The sequence below is a fragment of the Oncorhynchus masou genome, chromosome 13 (genome assembly GCF_036934945.1).
Source record: "Oncorhynchus masou masou isolate Uvic2021 chromosome 13, UVic_Omas_1.1, whole genome shotgun sequence".
Taxonomy (NCBI): domain Eukaryota; kingdom Metazoa; phylum Chordata; class Actinopteri; order Salmoniformes; family Salmonidae; genus Oncorhynchus; species Oncorhynchus masou.
Window position 1 is genome coordinate 42044150 of NC_088224.1, and position 24940 is coordinate 42069089.

At 43.7% G+C, this 24940-nt stretch overlaps 1 protein-coding gene across 2 annotated transcripts in view; it reads left to right on the plus strand.

The window, feature by feature from the left end:
• The window catches only part of LOC135552352 (protein argonaute-3-like), a 56179-nt gene that overhangs the window by 24931 nt on the left and 6308 nt on the right, over positions 1-24940 (plus strand). For both annotated transcript variants that reach the window (XM_064983919.1, XM_064983920.1), the window contains exons 12-18: positions 65-249; positions 22541-22700; positions 23383-23473; positions 23644-23838; positions 23997-24131; positions 24239-24340; positions 24621-24820. In XM_064983919.1, the coding sequence (XP_064839991.1) occupies positions 65-249; positions 22541-22700; positions 23383-23473; positions 23644-23838; positions 23997-24131; positions 24239-24340; positions 24621-24820 (1068 nt within the window). The remainder of the gene's footprint in view (positions 1-64; positions 250-22540; positions 22701-23382; positions 23474-23643; positions 23839-23996; positions 24132-24238; positions 24341-24620; positions 24821-24940) is intronic.

Here is a 24940-nt window from a genome sequence, read left to right on the forward strand (position 1 = left end):
GTGTCCGTCCATATTGTCTCTTTGGGTCTTCTCATCCTCTCTCTTCTTCCCTCTGTCTCTCCAGGGGTTTCACAGACCAGCTGCGTAAGATCTCTAAGGATGCTGGGATGCCCATCCAGGGCCAGCCATGTTTCTGTAAATACGCCCAGGGATCAGACAGTGTGGAGCCCATGTTCAGGCACCTGAAGAACACCTACGCTGGCCTGCAGCTCATCATCGTCATCCTACCTGGGAAGACCCCTGTCTATGGTACGGTCCCAGACACTGTTTCAAGTAGCCACCCTTTGCTTTGATGACAGCTTGGCATTCTCTCAACAAGCTTCACCTGGAATGGTTTTCCAACAGTCTTGAGGGAGTTCCCACATTCTGAGCACTTGTTGGCTGCTTTTCCATCACTGTGGTCCAACTCATCCCAAACTATCTCAATTGGGTTAAGGTCGGGTGATTGTGGAGGCCAGGTCATCTGATACAGCACTCCATCACTCTCCTTGATCAAATAGCCCTTACAAAGCCTGGAGGTGTGTTGGGTCATTGTCCTGTTGAAAAACAAATTATAGTCCCACTAAGTGCAAACAAGATGGGATGGCGTATCACTGCAGAATGCTGTGGTAGCCATGCTGGTTAAGTGTACCTTGAATTCCAAATAAATCAGACTGTCACCAGAAAAGCACCCCCACACCATCACACTCCTCCATGCTTCACGGTGGGAACCACACATGCGGAGATCATCCGTTCACCTGCACTGCGTCTCACAAAGACACGGCGGTTAGAACCAAAAAGCTTACGTTTGGACAAATTTCCACTGGTCTAATGTCCATTGCTTTCTTGGCCCAATCAAGTCTATTCTTCTTATTGGTGTCTTTTAGTAGGGGTTTCTTTGCAGAAATTCCACCATGAAGGCCTGATTCACGCAGCCGCCTCTGAACAGTTGATGTTGAGACGTGTCATCAAACAGTTGATGTTGAGATTCTTCAAAGTGGCCATCCTTTGCCTTTATCAGCTTTACACACTCTTGGCATTCTCTCAAGCAGCTTCATGAGGTAGTCACCTGGAATGCATTTCAATTAACAGATGTGCCTTGTTAGTTAGTTTAAATTTCTTTCCTTCTTAATGCGTTTGAGACAATCCGTTGTGTTGTGACAAGGTAGGGGTGGTATACAGAAGATAGCACTATATGGTAAAAGACCAAGTCCATATTATGGCAAGAACAGCTCAAATATGCAGAAATGACAGTCCATAATTACTTTAAGACATGAAGGTCAGTCAATCAGGAAAGTTTCAATAACTTTGAAGGTTTCTTCAAGTGCAGTCACAAAAACCATCAAGGGCTATGGTGAAACTGGCTCTCATGAGGACCGCCACAGGAAAAGAAGACCCAGAGTTAGCTCTGCTGCAGGGAGTTACCAGCCTCAGAAATTGCAGCCCAAATAAATGATTCAGAGTTTAAGTAATAGACGCATCTCAACATCAACTGTTCAGAGGAGACTGCGTGAATCAGGCCTTCATGGTGTAATTTCTGCAAAGAAACAAAGGACACCAATAAGAAGAAGAGAATAGTTTGGGCCAGAAACACAACCATTTGACATTAGACTGGTGGAAATCGGTCATTTGGTCGAGTCAAACTTGGCATTTTTGGTTCTAACCTCCGTGTCAATGTCCGACGCAAAGCAGGTGAACAGATGATCTCCTTATGTGTGGTTCCCACTGTGAAGCATGGAGGAGTGTGATGGTGTGGGGGTGCTTTGCTGTGATTTATTTGGAATTCAAGGTACACTTAACCAGCATGGCTACCACAGTATTCTGCTAAGATACACCATCCATCTTGTTTGTGCTTAGTCCCACTGTCATTTGCTTTTCAACAGGACAATGACCCAAAACACACCTCTGGGCTGTGTAAGGGCTATTTGACCAAGGATAGTGATGGATTGCTGCATCAGATGACCTGGCCTCCACAATCACCCGACCTCAACCCAATTGAGATGGTTTGGGATGAGTTGGACCGACAGAGTGAAGGAAAAGCAGCCAACAAGTGCTCTACATATGTGGAAACTCCTTCAAGACTGTTGGAAAAGCATTCCAGGTGAAGCTGGTTAAGAGAATACCAAGAGTGTGCAAAGCTGTCAAGACAAAGGGTGGCTACTTTGAAGATTCTAAAATACATGGGCTGGAAAGAATGTGAACCCTTTGGAATTGCCTGGATTTCTGTATAAATTGGTCATCAAATTTGATCTGATCTTCATCTAAGTCACAACAACAGACAAACTGTGTGTTTTAAATGTAATAACACACACATTACTGTATTTTATTTGGTCTATATTGAATATATTGTCTATATTGATGGTAAGTTGGTGGTTGAAGATATCCCTCTCGTGGTGTGGGGACTGTGCTTTGGCAAAGTGGGTGGGGTTATATCCTTCCTGTTTGGCCCTGTCCGGGGGTGTTCTCAGATGGGGCCACAGTGTCTCCTGACCCCTACTGTCTCAGCCTCCAGTATTTATGCTGCAGTAGTTTATGTGTCGGGGGACTAGGGTCAGTTTGTTATATCTGGAGTACTTCTCCTGTCCTATTCGGTGTCCTGTGTGAATTTAAGTGTGCTCTCTCTAATTCTCTCTTTCTCTCTCTCGGAGGACCTGAGCCCTAGGACCATGCCTCAGGACTACCTGACATGATGACTCCTTGCTGTCCCCAGTCCACCTGGCTGTGCTGCTGCTCCAGTTTAAACTGTTCTGCCTTATTATTATTTGACCATGCTGGTCATTTATGAACATCTTGGCCATGTTCTGTTATAATCTCCACCCGGCACAGCCAGAAGAGGACTGGCCACCCCACATAGCCTGGTTCCTCTCTAGGTTTCTTCCTAGGTTTTGGCCTTTCTAGGGAGTTTTTCCTAGCCACCGTGCTTCTACACCTGCATTGCTTGCTGTTTGGGGTTTTAGGCTGGGTTTCTGTACAGCACTTTGAGATATCAGCTGATGTACGAAGGGCTATATAAATACATTTGATTTGATTTGAATACATCATTAAATATTCCCAGGGTAGGTTGGGAAATGTTAGTGAACCCCTATGCTAATGACTTCTCCAAAAGCTAATTGGAATCAGGAGTCCGCTAACCTGAAGTCCAATCAATGAGATGAGATTGGAGATGTTGGTTAGAACTGCCTTGCCCTACAAAAAACACTCACATTCACAAGAAGCATTGCCTGATGTGAACCATGCCTCGAACAAAAGAGATCTCAGAAGACCTAAAATTAAGAATTGATTACTTGCATAAAGTTGGAAAAGGTTACACAAGTATCTCTAAAAGCCTTTATGTTCATCAGCGCACAGTAAGACAAATTGTCTATAAAATGGAAAACGTTCAGCACTGTTGCTACTCTCCCTAGGAGTGGCTGTCCTGCAAAGATAACAGTGCAGAATGTTCACTGAGGTTTTTTTATTTTATTTTACCTTTATTTTACTAGGCAAGTCAGTTAAGAACAAATTCTTATTTTCAATGACGGCCTGGGAACAGTGGGTTAACTGCCTGTTCAGGGGCAGAACGACAGATTTTGTACCTTGTCAGCTCGGGGATTTGAACTTGCAACCTTTTGGTTACTAGTGCAATGCTCTAACCACTAGGCTACACTGCCACCCCAGAAGAAGTTAAGAAGAATCCTAGACTTGTCAGCTAAAAACTAATAGAAATCTCTGGAACACACTAACATCTCTGACAAGTCTGCGATACGTAAAACACTAAACAAGAATGGTGATCAAATCAAATGTATTTATATAGCCCTTTGTACATCAGCTGATATCTCAAAGTGCTGTACAGAAACCCAGCCTAAAACCCCAAACAGCAAGCAATGCAGGTGTAGAAGCACGGTGGCTAGGAAAAACTCCCTAGAAAGGCCAAAACCTAGGAAGAAACCTAGAGAGGAACCAGGCTATGTGGGGTGGCCAGTCCTCTTCTGGCTGTGCCGGGTGGAGATTATAACAGAACATGGCCAAGATGTTCAAATGTTCATAAATTACCAGCATGGTCAAATAATAATAATCACAGGCAGAACAGTTGAAACTGGAGCAGCAGCACGGCCAGGTGGACTGGGGACAGCAAGGAGTTATCATATCAGGTAGTCCTAAGGCATAGTCCTAGGGCTCAGGTCCTCAGAAAGAAAGAAAGAAAGAAAGAAAGAAAGAGAATTAGAGAGAGCATACTTAAATTCACACAGGACACCGGATAGGACAGGAGAAGTACTCCAGATATAACAAACTGACCCTAGCCCCCCAACACAAACTACTGCAGCATAAATACTGGCGGCTGAGACAGGAGGGGTCAGGAGACACTGTGGCCTCATCCGGTGACACCCAGGGCCAAACAGGAAGGATATAACCCCACCCACTTTGCCAAAGCACAGCCCCCTACACCACTAGAGGGATATCTTCAACCACCAACTTACCATCCTGAGACGAGGCCGAGTATAGCCCACAAAGATCTCCGCCGCGGCACAACCCAAGACAGGAAGATCACATCAGTGACTCAACCCACTCAAGTGTTCACAGGAGGACAGCAGTGGCTTCTTCCATCTGAAGTTTGCAAACGTACACCTGGATGTTCCACAGTGCCACTGGCAAAATATTCTGTGTACAGATGAAACTACAGTTGGGTTGTTTGAAAGAAACACACAACACTGTGTTGAGGGGAAAAAAAGCAAAGCACACCAATTTCAAAACCTCATCCCAACTGTAAACTATGGTGGAGGGAGGATCATGGTTTGGGCTGGTTTGCTGCCTCAGGGCTGGACAGCTTGCTGTCATCGACAGGAAAAACTTGGGAATTAATTTATCAAGACATTTTGCAGGAGAATGATAGGCTATCTGTCCGCCAATTGAAGCTCAACAGAAGTTGTGTGACGCAACAGAACAACGACCCAAAACACAGAAGAAAATCAATAACCGAATGGCTTCAACAGAAGATAATGCACCTTCTGGAGTGGCCCAGTCAGAGTCCTGACCTCAAACCGATTAGATGCTGTGGCATGACCTCAAGAGAGCTGTTCACACCAGACATCCCAAGAATATTGCTGAATTGAAACAGTTTTGTAAAGAGGAATGGTCCAAAATTCCTCCTGACCGTTGTGCAGATCTGATCCGCCACTGCAGAAAATGTTTGGTTGAGGTTATTGCTGCCAAAGAAGGGTCAACCAGTTATTAAATCCAAGGGTTCACATACTTTTCCAACCCTGCACTGTGAGTAAAGTAACACTCCCACGGTGTGTTCAATGAAGACATGAAAGCATATAATAATTTGTGTGTTATTAGTTTAAGCAGACTATGTTTGTCTATTGTTGTGACTTAGATGAAGATCAGATCAATTTTATGATCAGTTTATACAGAAATCCTGTTAATTGCAATGGGTTCACATACTTTATCTTGCCATTGTAAACATCTCACCAAATTCATAATAGATCCACTGATGTTGATAACCTCTCAAAAGTGTACTTACCCAGCCCTTTCTAAACAGTTGGCACCAGTGGTTTAGCAGAGGGTAAACGCGTAAATGGGAGTGTTACTTTAATCACTTTTCACGATGAGTAGTGTTTTATTCCACTACTTTATATCACTGGGCACCACTGCAGCTGGTACACACAGTCAGTATTGGGGTACTGAGGTAGGTTGAGCTGGTACTTCTTATCCATGGCAAGAGGCACAAAACGTCCCCGCAGATAGTGTCCACGGAAGTATGTTGCTGACTTCTTGGGGGCAGTCAGGGAGACCATCTGTGCTGCTCTGCTCCTCATCCCAACCTGAAGAGGACATATAGTATGTGCGGATATCACTATCCCAAATGGAAACATTTTGGTCCAGCTAATAGCCATAAGGCACACTGGATTGAACCTCTGTATTCAACAAATAATTTTTCTTATGTTTTCTCAACAAAATACTGCCCAAAATGTTGTTTTTATCAAGCCAAGGACAGTACCTTTTGCAATTGAGATATAAACTCAGAAAAAAAAGAAACGTCCCTTTTTCAAGACCCTGTCTTTCAAAGATAATTCGTAAAAATCCAAATAACTTCACAGATCTTCATTGTAAAGGGTTTAAACACTGTTTCCCATGCTTGTTCAATAAACCATAAACAATTAATGAACATGTACCTGTGGAACGGTTGTTAAGACACTAACAGCTTACAGACTGTAGGCAATTAAGGTCAGTTATGAAAACTTAGGACACTAAAGAGGCCTTTCTACTGACTGCAAGCTTGGCACACCTGTATTTGGGAATTTCTCCCATTGTTCTCTGCATATCCTCTTTATCTCTGTCAGGTTGGTTGGGGAGCGTCGCTGCACATTTATTTTCAGGTCTCTCCAGAGATGTTTGATGGGGTTCAAGTTCGGGCTCTTGCTGGGTCATTCAAGGGCATTCAGAGACTTGTCCCGAAGCCACTCCTGCGTTGTCTTGGCTGTGTGCTTAGGGTCGTTTTCCTGTTGGAAGGTGAACCTTTGCCCCAGTCTGAGGTCCTGAGCACTCTGGATTAGGTTTTCAACAAGGATCTCTCTGTACTTTGCTCTTTTCATCTTTCCCTCGATCCTGACTCGTCTCCCAGTCCCTGTTATTGAAAAACATCCCCACCACATGGATGCTGCCACCACCCTCCTTCTCCGGTGGGATGGTGCCAGGTTTCCTCCAGACGTGAAGCTTGGCATTCTGGCCATAGAGTTCAATCTTGGTTTCATCAGAACAGAGAATCTTATTTCAAGGTCAGACCAATGCCCTTCTACCCCGATTGCTCAGTTTTGCCGGGCGACCATTTCTAGGAAGAGTCTTGGTGCTTCCAAACTTTTCCATTTAAGAATGATGGAGGCCACTGTGTTCTTGGGGACCTTCAATGCTGCAGAAATGTTTTGGTACCCTTCCCCAGATCTGTGCCTAGAAACAATCCTGTCTCGGAGCTCTACGGAAAATTCCTTCGACCTCCTGACTTGGTTTTTGTTCTGACATGCACTATCAACTTTGGGACCTTTTTATATAGACAGGTGTGTGCCTTTTCAAATCATGTCCAATCAATTGAATTTACCACAGGTGGACTGCAAGTTGTAGAAACATCTCAAGGATGTTCAATGGAAACAGGATGCACCGGAGTTCAATTTTGAGTCTCACAACAAAGAGTTCAAATACGTATGTACACTACTGTTCAAAAGTTTGTATGTCCTTGTTTTAAAGAAAAAACAGTTTTTGTCCATTGAAAATAACATCAGTATAAACATTAATATTGTAAATGACTTGTATGACTATTGTAGCTGGAAACGGCAGATTTTTATGGAATGTCTACATACATCACTCCTGTGTTCCAATGGCACATCATGTTAGCTAATCCAATTTTATCAATTTAAAAGGCTAATTGATCATTTAGAAAACCCTTTTGCAATTATGTTAGCACAGCTGAAAACTGCTGTTCTGTTTAAAGAAGCAATACAACGGGTCTGAATAGTTGAGTATCTGGAGCATCAGCATTTGTGGGTTCGATTACTGGCTCAAAATGGCCAGAAACAAATAACATTCTTCTGAAACTCATCATTCTGTTCTTGTTCTGAGAAAATGAAAGTTATTCCATGTGAGAAATTGGCAAGAAACTGAAGATCTCGTAAAACGCTGTGTACTACTCCCTTCACAGAACAGCGCGAACTGGCTCGAACCAGAATAGAAAAAGGAGTGGGAGGCCCCGGTGCACAACTGACCAAGAGGACAATGACATTAGTGTCTAGTTTGAGAAACAGATGGCTCACAAGTCCTCAACTGGCAGCTTCATTAAATTGTACCCGCAAAACACCAGTCTCAATGTCAACAGTGAAGAGGCGAACTGGGATTCTGGACTTCTAGGGTATGAATGTACAGCAATGGTCACCTATCATTTGGCACACTCACCCCTCGTGCTAGCAACATACCCATACAGCAGCTGCAACGAGAAGACTGACCACGAAAGCAACAAACATGATGCGTAGAGTCCGGTCCTGGTTCTCCCATGGCATCTGGGGTTGCCTACGACGGGACATCAGCTGGTACATCCTCGTCTGGGTTGTGGGGCACCTTCCTACAGTGGTTTGCCTGAACCCACATAGACCTCTTTGCAACTTTCACTGCTGTCTGGGTTGTCAGAAGCACTTGGAATGCACCAGTCCGGCGCTGTTGGTGCCAGATCTTTCTGCGGAGGTCCTTGATGACCACCCAATTGCCTGGTTGAAGTTTGTGGAGTGGTCTTTCCTTTGATTCAGGTAAAGACGCTTTCACCCTGGGAAAAATATGAAGGAAAAAGGAAACCGCACACTGCTCTTGATAGTATCACTGATATTTAATAAGCTTACGTATCGGCCTCACGGCCTTCGTCTGAGCTTTTTGTGAATTGTTTAAAAATGTTCACCCTTTATGTAGACCTAGCCCCACCCCCATCCATACCACACACCGAGGCAAAGGAAAAACAAATAAGTGCTACCCTGGGAAAACTAGACTTCAGAACATTGTTAAGTCCAGCACAGTAACTTACCATTTGACCCTTGCAACCCATCAATGTCAACTTGTTCTGTGGGAATGGAGTGTTAAGCAATATCGTGGGTTAGGGTTACTCACCCTTCCTGTGAGTATTTCATGAGGTGCTAAATCAGTGGTACGATGCGCGCGTCCAGACATGTACATCAGAGCCAGAGACATTACTGTTACCCATGGCAATCCGGTCTCAGTCATCAGTTTAATCAATTTAATTTTCAGTGTTTGGTTGGCTCTCTCTATTAGATCACCACTGGATGGATGATAACCACAATGTATTTACAGGTCAATCTGCAAACTTTCAGAGATGTTCGGAATAACACTATTTACAAAATGAGAGCTGTTAATTTGGACGGCAGACCTCAGGGATGATTTCCCTTAGTAGGTTCTTTGCTACAACCATTGCTGTGGCATGATTACAAAGAAATGCTTCTACCCATTTGGAGAAGGCATCAACCAGGCAGTACCTATACCCCTGGCATGGAGTAAGCTCAATGAAGTCCATCATTATGTGCTCAAAAGGGTCTTCGGGCCTTGGGTGGGTTGACATAGTCATCCTTTGCCTGCGTTTTTAGTCATACAAATCAAACACTTAGCACAAAATCCAGGAGGAAACCAAAAAAGTATGTACAATTTCTACTACTCCCCTTTTGACACATGATCTTAACCATGTTGTCAACTTAACCACATAGGGGAAGCAAGATCTGGGTAAAATGGGAAGGCTGTCCAAAGGAACACTTCTTCCTCCACTGTCTCACCTCCCCAGGCTCTGCACCTGATTGCAGATCAGAAACATCATGTAATTAAACATATTTGCTGCAGAAACAGGAAGTGAAACCATTTGGAGAGTGGGGGAAACAATCAACACGGAAGCTGCCTTTGCAGCCATGGCAGCCATAGCATTCCCTTTAGAGACAGTTTTTCATATAGTTTCGCAATCAGTCTTACCAGATGATGTAAGGAACACACGATGCAGCCACAATGTTCCAGAATCGTGCACCACCTCGAACGCATATCTGCTATCAGTATAAATGGTAACAGTTTTATCCTTAGCTAGAATGCACACCCTAGTCAGTGAAAACAATTCTGCAGCCAGAGCTGACAGATGTGATGGCAGTTTTGCACTCTTAAGTATCTATAGCAGTCGTACCTGTGTAGGCAGTGGTGGAAAAGTACAACATTGTCATACTGAGTCATTTTCTATGAAGGTATCTTTACCTTTACTCAAGTAAAAGTGAAAGTCACCCTGTAAAATACTACTTGAGTAAAAGTCTGTTAGTATTTGTTTTTTTTAACTGACGATAATGGGGAACCCCACAATTGTGCTGGCATTGTGGAGCAGGTCTGTAAACCCCACCCTGACCTCTCTCTGCCATTTTCAGCAAGAAACACTAACAGAGCTCTGGTGTCTACTTCACATGCTTGTTCAGAACACAGTAACAGTTCGACATGCTGTATTCATTTTGTGCCAAAGCAGCAGAAAATACCACCGGAGATTCCGAGTAACCTTGGTAGCAGACGGTCCAAGTCAAACGCTTGTTTAAAATCTTAAACACGAACCAGAACTGTGATTCTGGTGTGACGGGAATGCTATAAAAAGCATTAGCCAAATCAACAACTGAAAACCATTTTGCCGCACAAAAGATATAATCGTAATGGGGTTTGGCACAGCAGGAACCATTGCATAAACTGCATCGTTAACAGGTCTGAGATCTTGAACAAAACGCCAATCACCTGAGGCTTTTCATACAGAAAGAATGGCGGTTTTTCAGGGAGAGCCTGGACAAGGCACAATAGCTCCTCTTTCTACCAATGAAGCATGAACAGGGGTAATCCCCTTGATAGCTTCCTCACTCAGGGGATACTGAGTTCAGCTTGGTATGTGTGGGCCCTTAGGTGTGACAGTAAGCCGGTTCAACCCCCCCCTCTTTCGCCCAATGTCATACTTATCTTTAGCCCATAGAGAGTCCGGGAGACCAATCAACAAGTGCGACTCATTCTCCATGGAAATCAACTGTTTAGTGCTATCAAGGCCATGTACATCACATTGAACATGTACAGCCATGGAACACACGATGTATGAATGCTGGGGAGAATTTAGACCCATCCCTGCAAGACAGACTTCAACCAACTACCAATATCCTCCTAAGCAGTAACATCTGTTTTTAGCTACCGATACATAAATACATACAACAAAGCCTGTTCTGTAGTCAATTTAACACTTAAAGCACAAAATTGGGGCCCACTATACATATTACTGCAAAGTAAGCTCTCTTGGATATAGTCCCGGTCAGTGCAATGTAAGCCAGTCTGTGACATAAAACTACCTTCTGTTTCCAACAACTGCGAGCAGTTGATAACATTTAATCAGTAGGGTCATAGTGTGACCCATGAATATCCTGTACATCCCATGCATAGTACAACTCATGTTCAGACCATGTCGGACAACATCATGAGGTGACGTCTCCTGAGGCTGTACAACAGGGAGGCCTTTTCCTTCACAAAGAATATGAATTCCCAATTTACAGAGAAGATCGCTTCCTGCCAAATTTACAGGACAACATTCCCCCAAAAATGTATTGATGGTAAATGCATGTGTTATTAACTCTTTCAGAGTCACTCCCGGGGCTCCTATTGTGGTGGGAGGTTTGGACATCAATTCCAAATCTATGACAGACATTGCAGAGCGAGTATCTTCTAGAAATGTGATTGGCTCACCACTGACAAATAGACAAACCATTGGCTCCTCACTGGGGTTTGAAAAAAATCTTTAAATGCTGTCTAAGGGTTTATTTTTTTAAATGTTTTAATTTTACCTTTATTTTACTAGGCAAGTCAGTTAAGAACCAATTCTTATTTTCAATGACGGCCTAGGAACAGTGGGTTAACTGCCTGTTCAGGGGCAGAACGACAGATTTGTACCATGTCAACTCAGGGATTTGAACTTGCAACCTTTCGGTTACTAGTCCAACGCTCTAACCACTAGGCTACCCTGCCGCCCCAGGGTGTCAGCTTGCTTGATCTTGCATCAGTCCATATGTGGGTTGTAAAGCGTTGTTTTCGGTGGAGGTCTGGTTTTCCTACACCCCCCCTCCCATTGCCCCCTGTTCGGTAGGTTCGTTTCGACATGTTCTGGCGAAATGTCCCTCCTTTCTTCAGTTGTAACAAGCTAATTTCCTGTTGCTCTTGTCTGGCCCACCAGTTAGCACTGACTCCTCTTCATCTACCTGTTCCTCTTCCCCTCTGTCAATCATTTTGAGGTCTTTGCTGAGCCTGCCGCTGCTGGCCCTGTCCTTGATTAAAAAGCCAACTGTGCAGCTTGTAACTTGACTCCTTCTTTTTCTATTCTCTGTTTTGTCTTGTCTTCTTGAGAAAGTTGCTGCCTCTCAGCATGTTTGCAGTGTTCAATAACTGCTTGTAGACTGTTAGTTTCCCAGCCAATGCAGGTCATTTTAACCTGTTTACTAAGGGCTGGCAAAAATTCCATTCATTAGGGCAGATTTAAAGAGGCTGTCATAGTCATTGCGGCGGCCATCAGTCATTGGTTTGAGCCCGCTAGGTTTTCAGCCCATGTCTGTAGTGTTCCAACGACTCGTTAGCTTTCTGCGTGTAACTATGGATAGCTGCCCGATCAGTCATGGTGGGGGGGTAATGTTTATTTTATTTGATCACACAGTGTAACCAGTTGGGTCTGATACGCTCCACCCTCTTCCCATTGGTAGTTTTCATCAAAGCCTCCCTCATCCTCTGCCCATCGCAACCTCATCTTGACACGGCAAATGTGCGTGATCTCAGCTGCAGATGGCTTGTACGGCCAACTTAAGTAGCTGTGTGGTAAAATCACCAGTGTCCTTTGTAAGATTTGTAAGTTCTTTAGCAATGTCCTTCTTCATTTCGTCCAAGTCTTTTGGATGTCAACGAGAGGGTGCCATTCGACATGGCCCTCTTCACCGTTCACAGATCGCAGTTGTGAATTAGAGAGGGTCCCCTTTTTCTTTTTTTGCCTGTTCTGGTCGTGACCGTTGCGAGTAAGGAATTTACACGTAGGGGTCGGCGTCGATGGTGGACTAAGTTCCCAGAGTCCATCAACACCAGAGACCGGACTCAATGTGGGCGGTGCACAGAACGGATTTCTGCTCCTCCAAGTGGTCTGCTGGTAGAACTACGGTGGGGAGAGACGGCTGAGAGAGCTGCTGTCGGACAACCAGGGCTGGTGCTGGTGAAGTGGATACAGGGTTATAATAGGGGGTGGAAAGTCATCATCATCCGTGTTTCTCCTTCTTTTCTTATCTTCCTCCGTGTGTTTCTTGTTACTTTCTTTCAGCATTATTCCTTTAACTTTCCTGTCTGTCTTTTGGCTTCCCCCTCCCACTTTCTAAACATACGCCAATCTATTAGACATTTCTTGGCTTTCTTGGTTTCCTCAAACTTCAAAAAGTTATTTCTACATTCTGCTAATAAAATTTCACTCAATGTACCTTTTTAAGGGAAAATCTGCTACTTTGTGCCAGAGCGGTACCTGTTCCCGAATGTCCCTGCCCCGTTTATCTGCCATGACCTTCACTGGTCCCGTGACATGATCGGTCAGGCAAGGTTCTCGCTTGCTGCTCTTGGCTTCCATTGTGAAACTCCACTATACACACACTCAAACACAAACAACAGTGTTTAATTAGTGTTCGGTTCTAAATATCAGAGTAAGAACTCAACGGACACTATGAAAGCTTAAACCAAGTTTATTCACACCGAAGGATTGAAAAGCTGAACAGACAAAGACATGGTTCCACCAGTGGTGGTATATACACTGCTCCAAAAAATAAAGGGAACACTTAAACAACACAATATAACGCCAAGTCAATCACACTTCTGTGAAATCAAACTGTCCACTTAGGAAGCAACACTGATTGACAATAAACTTCACATGCTGTTGTGCAAATGGAATAGACAACAGGTGGAAATTATAGGCAGTTAGCAAGACACCCCCAATAAAGGGGTGGTTCTGCAGGGGGTGACCACAGACCACTTCTCAGTTCCTATGCTTCCTGGCTGATATTTTGGTCACTTTTGAATGCTGGCGGTGCTTTCACTCTAGTGGTAGCATGAGACGGAGTCTACAACCCACACAAGTGGCTCAGGTAGTGCAGCTCATCCAGGATGGCACATCCAATGCGACTGTCAGCGTAGTGTCCAGAGCATGGAGGCGCTACCATGAGACAGGGCAGTACATCAGGAGACGTGGAGGAGGCTGTAGGAGGGCAACAACCCAGCAGCAGGACTTCTACCTCCGCCTTTGTGCAAGGAGGAGCACTGCCAGAGCCCTGCAAAATTACCTCCAGCAGGCCACAAATGTGCATGTGTCTGCTCAAACGGTCAGAAACGGACTCCATGAGGGTGGTATGAGGGCCCGACGTCCACAGGTGGGGGTTGTGCTTACAGCCCAACACCGTGCAGGACGTTTGGCATTTGCCAGAGAACACCAAGATTGGCAAATTTGCCACTGGCACCCTGTGCTCTTCACAGATGAAAGCAGGTTTACACTGAGCACGTGATAGAGTCTGGAGACGCCGTGGAGAACTGCTGCCTGCAACATCCTCCAGCATGACCGGTTTGGCGGTGGGTCAGTCATGGTGTGGGGTGGCATTTCTTTGGGGGGCCGCACAGCCCTCCATGTGTTCACCAGAGGTAGCCTGACTGCCATTAGGTACCGAGATGAGATCCTCAGACCCCTTGTAAGACCATATGCTGGTGCGGTTGGCCCTGGGTTCCTCCTAATGCAAGACAATGCTAGACCTCATGTGGCTGTAGTGTGTCAGCAGTTCCTGCAAGAAGAAGGCATTGATGGCCCGCCCGTTCCCCAGACCTGAATCCAATTGAGCACATCTGGGACATCATGTCTCGCTCCATCCACCAACGCCACGTTGCACCACAGACTGTCCAGGAGTTGGCGGATGCTTTAGTCCAGGTCTGGGAGGAGATCCCTCAGGAGACCACCCGCCACCTCATCAGGAGCATGCCCAGGCGTTGTAGGGAGGTCATACAAGCACGTGGAGGCCACACACACTACTGAGCCTCATTTTGACTTGTTTTAAGGAAATTACATCAAAGTTGGATCAGCCTGTAGTGTGGTTTTCCACTTTAATTTTGAGTGTGACTCCAAATCTAGACCTCCATGGGTTGATTAATTTGATTTCCATTGATCATTTCTGTGTGATTTTTGTCAGCACATTCAACTATGTAAAGAAAAAGGTATTTAATAAGAATATTTCATTCATTCAGATCTAGGATGTGTTATTTTAGTGTTCCCTTTATTGTTTTGAGCAGTGGGGTGGAATCCACTTTGGGGTGGAATCTCATCCTTCTCTCAACACTCCCATCTCTGCTGCTAGGCAGGAAACAAAGTGATACGGGCAATAAACTGTTCCTTCTCCCTTAATGTGACCTGACCTCGACCACCTTCATCACTAATCCATGGCTCTCTCCCCTTATCAGTGCCTGCCACGTGATCGTTTTCCCTACACAGCGCATTCCAAGCTTAATTGCACCCACCATATACCTTCCTCCTACAGATAACCATTAACTTCTGGTGTAGACCCTAGACTATGGCACCCCTCATGTCTCTATTATAACTAATAATTAATCATATTTAAAGTTTAGAAATCCGAACCCACCCATCTTCCTTTCTTATAATTCTAAAATATATTTTTATATAATTTAATATAAAATAATAAAATATAATTCATATAATTTCTTCATTATTTTATTTTAAATGTTATACCCAAATGGCAGTTCCTCCTATGCAAATTCCCACGTAGGTTTTAAATTTATAGCTGGTTTCCCAATCATAACTAACTTTCACCAATACACTGATTCATTCATTTTTTTTCATGTTTGTCTACGCTGCAGGAATGTTTTTGACTTGAACCTCAGGACCCTGTCCTGGAATCACAAAGCTCATACATTTACACCTGACGATGGTAACCCATGGCATATTTCTTCAGGACCCTGTCCTGGAATCCCGTAGCTCATACCTTTACACCTGACGATGGTAACCCATGGCATATTTCTTCAGGACCCTGTCCTGGAATCACATAGCTCATACATTTACACCTGACGATGGTAACCCATGGCTTATTTCTTCAGAACCCTGTCCTGGAATCACATAGCTTATACATTTACACCTGACAATGGTAACCCATGGCATATTTCTTCAGGACTTTGTCCTGGTATCACTATAGTACCTCCGGATCTTATTCTGGAATTGCTTTCATAAGGACTCTCTCCTGGCATCTTACACAAATCACATTTTATTTGTCGCATGCGCAGAATACAACAGGTGTAGACATTACAGTGAAATGCTTACTTACAAGCCCTTAACCTGTTGAAACTCTGGGGGCGCCATATCATTTTTGGATAAAAAGATGTGCCCGTTTTAAGCGCAATATTTTGTCACAAAAAGATGCTCGACTATGCATATAATTGTTAGCTTTGGAAAGAAAACACTCTGACGTGTCCAGAACTGCAAAGATATTCTCTGTGCGTGCCCTAGAACGTGAGCTACAGGCAAAACCAAGATGAGACGGCATCCAGGAAATGAGCAGGATTTTTGAGGCTCCGTTTTCCATTGTCTCCTTATATGGCTGTGAATGCGAGAGGAGTGAGTCTGCCCTTTCTGTCGTTTCCCCAAGGTGTCTGCAGCATTGTGACGTATTTGTAGGCATATCATTGGAAGATTGACCATAAGAGACCACATTTACCAGGTGTCCGCCCGGTGTCCTGCGCCGAAATTGGTGCGCAAAACTCAGCTGCAAGTATTTTTCCATGGAATTCAGAGAAGAAAGCAGGCTTCCACGAACGATATATCAATGAAGAGATATGTGAAAAAACACCTTGAGGATTGATTCCAAACAACGTTTGCCATGTTTCGGTCGATATTATGGAGTTAATTCGGAAAAAGTTTGACGTTGTAGGTGACTGAATTTTCGGTTCGTTTCGGTAGCCAAATGTGATGTACAAAACGGAGCGATTTCTCCTAACAAAAGACGCTTTCAGGAAAAACTGCACATTTGCTATGTAACTGAGAGTCTCCTCATTGAAAACATCCGAAGCTCTTCAAAGGTAAATGATTTTATTTATTTGGTTATCTGGTTTTTGTGAAAATGTTGCGTGCTAAATGCTACTCAAAATGCTAAGCTAGCTTAGCATACTCTTACACAAATTAGTGAATTGCTATGGTTCAAAAGCATATTTTGAAAATCTGAGATGACAGTGTTGTTAAGAAAAGGCTAAGCTTGAGAGTAGGCGCATTATTTTCATTTTATTTGCGATTTTCAGAAATCGTTAACGTTGTGTTATGCTAATAAGCCTGAGGCTTTAGTCACGATCCCGGATCCGGGATGAGGAGTTTCATTAACCAGCAATGCAGTTTTTAGAAAATACCAACAACAATCTGGGTAGCCATTTGATTAGCTGTTCAGGAGTCTCATGGCTTGGGGGTAGAAGCTGTTTTGAAGCCTCTTGGACCTAGGCTTGGTGCTCCGGTATCTCTTGCTGTGCGGTAACAGAGAGAACAGTCCATGACTAGGGTGGCTGGAGTCTGACAATTTTTAGGGCCTTCCTCTGACACCGCCTGGTATAGAGATCCTGGATGGCAGGAAGCTTGGCCCTGGTGATGTGCTGGACCATACGCACTACCCTCTGTAGTGCCTTGCGAGGCCGAGCAGTTGCCATACCATGCAGTGATATTACAACCCAGCAGGATGCTCTCGTGGTGCAGTTGTAAAACATTTTGAGTATCTGAGAACCCATGCCAAACCTTTTCTCCTGAGGGGGAATAGGCATTGTCATGCCCTCTTCACGACTGTCTTGATGTGCTTGGACCATGTTAATTTGTCGGTGATGTGGATGCCAAGGAACTTGAAGCTCTCAACCTGCTTCACTACAGCCCCGCCGATGAGAATGGGGACGTGCTCGTTGCTCCTTTTCCTGTAGTCCACAATCATCTCCTTAGTCTTGGTTACGTTGAGGTATAGTTTTTATTCAGGCACCACCCGGCCAGGTCTCTGACCTCTTCCCTATAGGCTGTCTCATCGTTGTCGATGATCAGGCCTACCACTGTTGTCATCAGCAAACTTAATGAGTGAACAGGGAGTACAGGAGGGGACTGAGCATGCACCCCTGAGGGGCCCCTGTATTGAGGATCAGCGTGGCGGATGTGTTGTTGCCTACCTTCCCCACCCGGAGGCGGCCTGTCAGGAAGTCCAGGATCCAGTTGCAGAGGAAGGTGTTTAGCCCCAGTATCCTTAGCTTAGTGATCAGCTTTGAAGGCGCTATGGTGTTGAACGCTGAGCTGTAGTCAATGAATAGCATTTTTACATAGGTGTTCCTTTTGTCTATGTGTGAAAGGGCAGTGTGGAGTGCAATCTGTGGATCTGTTGGGGTGGTATGCAAATTTGAGTGGGTCTAGGGTTTCTGGGATAATGGTGTTGATGTGAGCCATGACCAGACATTCAAAGCATTTCACGGCTACAGACACGAGTGCTACGGGTCGGTATTTATTTAGACAGGTTACCTTAGTGTTCTTGGGCACAGTGACTATGGTGGTCTGCTTGAAACATGTTGGTATTACAGACTCGGTCAGGGACAGGTTGAAAATGTCAATGAAGACACTTGCCAGTTGGTCAGCACATGCTCGTCCTGATAATCCGTCTGGCCCTGCGGCCTTGTGAATGTTGACCTGTTTAAAGGTCTTACATCGGCTGTGGAGAGTGTGATCACACTGTCGTCCGGAACAGCTGATGCTCTCATGCATGTTTCAGTGTTACTTGCCTCGAAGCAAGAATATAAGTTATTTAGCTCGTCTAGTAGGCTCGTCTCACTGGGCAGCTCTCGGCTGTGCTTCACTTTGTAGGCTATAATAGTTTGCAAGCCCTGCCACAGCCGTTGAGCATCGGAGCCGGTGTAGTACGATTCGATCTTAGTCCTGTATTGACGCTTTGCCCGTTTGATGGTTCATCGGAGGGAATAGCGGGATTTCTTATAAGCTTCTGGGTTAGACTTCCGCTTCTTTAAAGCAGCAGCTCTACCCTTTTAGCTCAGTGCGAATGTTGTCTGTTATCCATGGCTTCTGGATGGGGTATGTACATACAGTCACTGTGGGGACGACGTACATATGTCATCCCTCGGTCTCCTCGGGAGCAATCAGCAAGCAGATTTGCCATCCCTCCTCGTCGCCAAATTGTGTTAGTTTCTCTCTTCCTATAGAATTGCTAACTCTTTCAAACAACAATTGTATAAGATTTACCAAAACGAAGCCATCAACCATCACCAATAATGGCTCAGAGTTGAAAGCTTAACAAACATAGTCGGGTCCTTGCTTTATTGAGAAAATACAACCCCTTTCTGTATACGTGGCAGTCAGCAGATAGTGTGTAAAAGGTAATTAGTTGTCCGTGCAGACTTAAGATAGACGATTGAGCCCTCGGGCTATCAAGCTTGTGCTAACTGCATTCAAAAGAACAAACACTATGTACTCCTTTCTGCAAGTTTCCATACATGTGACTTTCTGTAGATGGTAAACCCACGGGATGTCTGTCACATTCTGCAGTTGCACCCAAACGGCTCTTAGTCATAAGACAGGGCTTACAGCTTCTGTTGAAGTCTGAAGTTTACATATACTTAGGTTGGAGTCATTAAAACTCGTTTTTCAACCACTCCACAAATTTCTTGTTAACAACCTATAGTTTTGGCAAGTCGGTTAGGACATCTACTTCAAATCAAATGTATTTGTCACATACAGATGGTTAGCAGATGTTAATGCGAGTGTAGCGAAATGCTTGTGCTTCTAGTTCCGATCATGCAGTAATATCTAACAAGTAATATAACCTAACACTTTCACAACAACTACCTCTTATACACAAAGGAATGGATACGAATATGTACATAAAAATATATGAATGAGTGATGCCCGAACGGCATAGGCAAGATGCAGTAGATGGTATAGAGTACAGTATATACATATGAGATGAGTAATGTAGGATATGAAAACATTATATAAAGTGCCATCGTTTAAAGTGGCTAGTGATACATTACATCAAGATGCAGTAGATGGTATAGAGTACAGTATATACATATGAGTAATGTAGGGTATGAAAACATTATATAGAGTGGCATTGTATAAAGTGGATAGTGATACATTTAATTACATCAAGGTGGCAAGATGCTTTGTGCATAACACAAGTCATTTTTCAAAAAATTGTTTACAGAGATTATTTCACTTATAATTCACTGTGTTACAATTCCAGTGGATCAAGATGACACACTAAGTTGACTATGCCTTTAAATTCCAGAACAATGATGTCATGGCTTTAGAAGCTTCTGATTGACAACAGGCTAATTGACAACATTTTAGTCATTTGGAGATGTACCTGTGGATGTAGTTCAAGGCCTACCTTCAAACTCAGTGCCTCTTTGCTTAACATCATGGAAAAATCAAAAGAAATCAGTCAAAACCTCAGAAAAAAATTGTTGACCTCCACAAGTCTGGTTCATTCTTGGGAGCAATTTCCAAACGCCTGAAGGTACCACGTTTATCTGTACAAACAATAGTACGCAATTGTAAACGCCATGGGACCACACAGCCATCTACCCCTCAGTCTCCTAGAGATGAACGTACTTTGGTGTGAAAAGTGCAAATCAATCCCGGAACAACAGCAAAGGACCTTGTGAAGATGCTGGAGGAAACGGGTACAGAAGTATCTACAATTGAAGTCGGAAGTTTACATACACCTTAGCCAAATACATTTAAAATCAGTTTTTCACAATTCTTGACATTTAATCCTAGTAAAAATTCCCTGTTTTTAGGGCAGTTAGGATCACCACTTTATTTTAAGAATGTGAAATGTCAGAATAATAGTTGAGTGATTTATTTCAGCTTTTATTTCTTTCATCACATTCCCAGTGGGTCAGAAGTTTACATACACTCAATTAGTATTTGGTAGCATTGCCTTTAAATGTATTAACTTGGGTCAAATGTTTCAGGTAGCCAAGCTTCCCACAATCAGTTGGGTGAATTTTGGCCCATTCCTCCTGACCGAGCTGGTGTAACTGAGTCAGGTTTGAAGGCCTCCTTGCTCGCACATGCTTTTTCAGTTCTGCCCACAAATTTTCTATAGAATGGAGGTCAGGGCTTTGTGATGGCCACTCCAATACATTGACTGTGGTCCTTAAGCTATTTTGCCACAACTTTGGAAGTATGCTTGGGGGTCATTGTCCATTTGGAAGACCCATTTGCAACCAAGCTTTAATTTCATGACTGATGTCTTGAGATATTGCTTCAATATATCCACATAATTTTCCTTCCGGCATGATGATGATCTATTTTGTGAAATGCACTAGTCCCTCTTGCAGCAAAGTACTTCCACAACATGATGCTGCCACCCCCGTGCTTTACGGTTGGGATGGTGTCTTCGGCTTGCAAGCCCCCCCCTTTTTGCTCCAAATATTACGATAGTCATTATGGCCAAACAGTTCTATTTTTGTTTCATCAGACCAGAGGAGATTTCTCCAAATAGCACTATCTTTGTCCCCATGTACAGTTGCAAACCGTAGTCTTGCTTTTTGATGGTGGTTTTGGATCAGTGGCTTCTTCCTTGCTGAACAGCCTTTCAGGTTATGTCGATATAGGACTCGTTTTGCTGTGGATATACAGTTGAAGTCGTAAGTTTACATACAGTTGTCGGGAGTTTTAAAAGCACTGTCGTTGCACCAATGTATCTAACCATGAATATCAATGCCTTTCTTAAAATCAATACACAAGTATATATTTTTAAACTTGCATATATAGTTAAGAAATTCATGTTAGCAGGCAATATTAACTAGGGAAATTGTGTCACTTCTCTTGTGTTCTGTGCAAGCAGAGTCAAGGTATATGCAGCAGTTTGGGCCGACTGGCTTGTTGCGAACTGTGTGAAGACCATTTCTTCTTAACAAAGACCATAATTAATTTGCCAGAATTGTACGTAATTTTGACATAACATTGAAGGTTGTTTAATGTTACAGCAATATTTAGACTTATGGATGCCACCCGTTCGATAAAATACGTAACGGTTCTGTATTTCAATGAAAGAATGAATGTTTTGTTTTCAAAATGATCGTTTCCAGATTTGACCATATTAATGACCTAAGGCTCATATTTCTGTGTGTTTATTATATTATAATTGTCTATGATTTGATATTTGATAGAGCAGTCTGACTGAGAGGTGGTAGGCAGCAGCAGCCTTGTAAGCATTCATTCAAACAGCACTTTCCTGCGTTTGCCAGCAGCCCTTCGCAATGCTTGAAGCACTGTGCTGTTTGACTTCAAGCCTATCAACTCCCAAGATTTGGCTGGCAATACTATAGTACCTATAAGAACATCCAATAGTCAAAGGCATATGAAATACAAATGGTATAGAGAGAAATAGTCCTAAAATTCCTATAATAACTGCAACCTTAAACTTCTTAACTGGGAATATTGAAGACACATGTTAAAAGGAATCACCAGCTTTCATATGTTCTCATGTTCTGAGCAAGGAACTTAAACGTTAGCTTTTTTTACATGGCACATATGGCACTTTTACTTTTCTTCTCCAACACTGTGTTTTTGCGTTATTTAAACCAAAATTGAACATATTTCATTATTTATTTGACTAAATAGATCTTATTTATGTATTATATTAAGTTGAAATAAGTGTTCATTGTTCGTTCAGTATTGTTGTAATTGTCATTATTACAAATATATATATTTTGGTCCTCCAATAATCAGTATCGGAGTTGAAAAATCATAATCGGTCGACCTCTACTAATTATGTATTTTCCACAACTGTGTATTTATTTTGGTTATTTCCATAGCCAGAGTATACCATGTACAAGATGGCATTAAGTGTAAGATGTTTACCGGTGTTTACAATATGGCATTGGATGTAAATGGTTACCTGTGTCCTACAATATGGCACCAGGTGTAAAATGGTTCCCTTTGTCTCTCTAACAGCTGAGGTAAAGCGGGTTGGAGACACCCTCCTCGGCATGGCCACTCAGTGTGTCCAGGTGAAGAACGTGGTGAAGACATCCCCCCAGACCCTTTCCAACCTCTGCCTCAAGATCAACGTCAAACTGGGGGGCATCAACAACATCCTGGTCCCACACCAACGGTAAAGCAAAGTGAAAGAGCGGGTGTGGCCACAGGCAGAAATCCCCTATTTAGCAGAAACGCATATATACTTTATGATGGAAAACACCTATGTAGTGTATGACAAACCTATTTGGGACATACACGACTGTTCAAAAGTTTGGTTGAACTTAGAAATGTCCTTATTATTGGAGAAAATGTGTCCGTTAGAATAACATCAAATTGATCAGAAATACAGTGTGGACATTGTTAATGTTGTGAATGACTATTGTAGCTGGAAACAGCTGATTTAAACATATATCTACATAGGTGTACAGAGGCCCATTATCAGCAACCATCACTCATGTGTTCCAATGGCACGTTGTGTTAGCTAATCCAAGTTTGTAATTTTAAAAGGCTAATTGATCATTAGAAAACCCTTTTGCAATTATGTTAGCAAAGCCGAAAACTGTTGTCCTGATTTCAATAAGCATTAAAACTGGCCTTCTTCGGACTGAGAATCTGGAGCATCAGCATTTGTGGGTTTCTTCTTTCTTCTGAAACTCGTAAGTCTATTCTTGTTCTGAGAAATGAAGGCTATTCCATTTGAGAAATTGGCAATGTACAAACAAATTGCTTTCCTTTTAAAAACAAGGACATTTCAAGGTGTCCCCAAAGTTTTGGACTGTAGTATATGTCTGATGTTTGTCTCTCTCTCCACCCAGTCCCTCAGTGTTCCAGCAGCCTGTTATCTTCCTGGGGGCCGACGTCACTCACCCTCCAGCCGGAGACGGAAAGAAGCCATCCATCGCAGCGGTCAGTCTCTTCCTGTCACTCTAGTTTCCATTTCCACTTTCCTCACAAACACTGCCTTGCCTGTCTATCTAGTTGTCATGGAGTCTGATGGCTCTAGTACATTGGTAATCTACTAGTTTGCTACAATAGCGTTCTGAAACATGGTGTCAGAAGTCATGTTTCTGTCCCAGGTGGTGGGCAGTATGGACGCCCACCCCAGCAGGTACTGTGCCACAGTGAGGGTCCAGAGACCCAGACAGGAGGTGATCCAGGACCTGGCCTCCATGGTGCGGGAGCTCCTCATCCAGTTCTACAAGTCTACCCGCTACAAACCCACCAGAATCATATTTTACAGGGATGGTGTGTCAGAGGGACAGTTCAGACAGGTTAGTTAAAATAAATTTGACAGCCAAGCCAAATGATGTCCCTATGTTGAGAAATACATGTATTACAAAAATGTTCTTCATAGACTATTAGCCTTAAACTTGAATTCTTCACCGCATGCCACTCTTTGCTGATGAGTTGACTTCTCTCTGTGTGGCAGGTGCTGTACTATGAGCTGCTGGCCATCAGGGAAGCCTGTATCATGTTGGAGAAGGAGTACCAGCCGGGCATCACCTACATCGTGGTGCAGAAACGCCACCACACACGCCTCTTCTGTGCAGATCGCAATGAGCGGGTAAGCAGTGCTATGGATCTCTCTTTGTACATTAATGATTGACTTTATCTGCTAGGCTTAGATTGGTTGTTGAACTGTTTTTAAATGGGGTGTTGTTTCTTTGGCAGGTTGGACGGAGTGGTAACATTCCTGCAGGCACCACTGTGGACACAGATATCACTCACCCCTATGAGTTTGACTTTTACCTCTGCAGCCACGCAGGAATACAGGTGTGTGTCAAGACTCACACCAGGGTTATGTTCAATAGGCATAACATGGGAAAACGTTGTAATACTAAAGTCAGCATTCCTCTTGCACAAGTTCAGGTAGTATATCCTGCTTATTTCTCCCTAATGTCGACTCTTGCCGTCATTGATACTTTCTCAGAGGTTCGTCGGCCTCTATTGCTTTCCACTACACTTCGTTGTCAGTGTTGAATCAATGCTGGTATCCTCTCCATGGAACCCACATTGTTCCTGTGGTATTACAGACTTCGCCTTCTCCCTACAGGGCACGAGCCGACCATCCCATTACCACGTCCTGTGGGACGACAACTGCTTCACGGCTGACGAGTTTCAGCTGCTCACCTACCAGCTGTGCCACACCTACGTCCGCTGCACCCGCTCTGTCTCCATCCCCGCGCCAGCCTACTACGCCCACCTGGTGGCCTTCCGTGCCCGCTACCACCTGGTGGACAAAGAACATGACAGGTGAGGAGGGGGGGGGGAAGAGGAGGGATTCATTTAATTGTGATCAGTATACTTTTCTGTAGGGCTAAAATCACTGTCTCGTGCTGTTTATCAGGTAAAAAGAAACTGGAGGCCGATGTC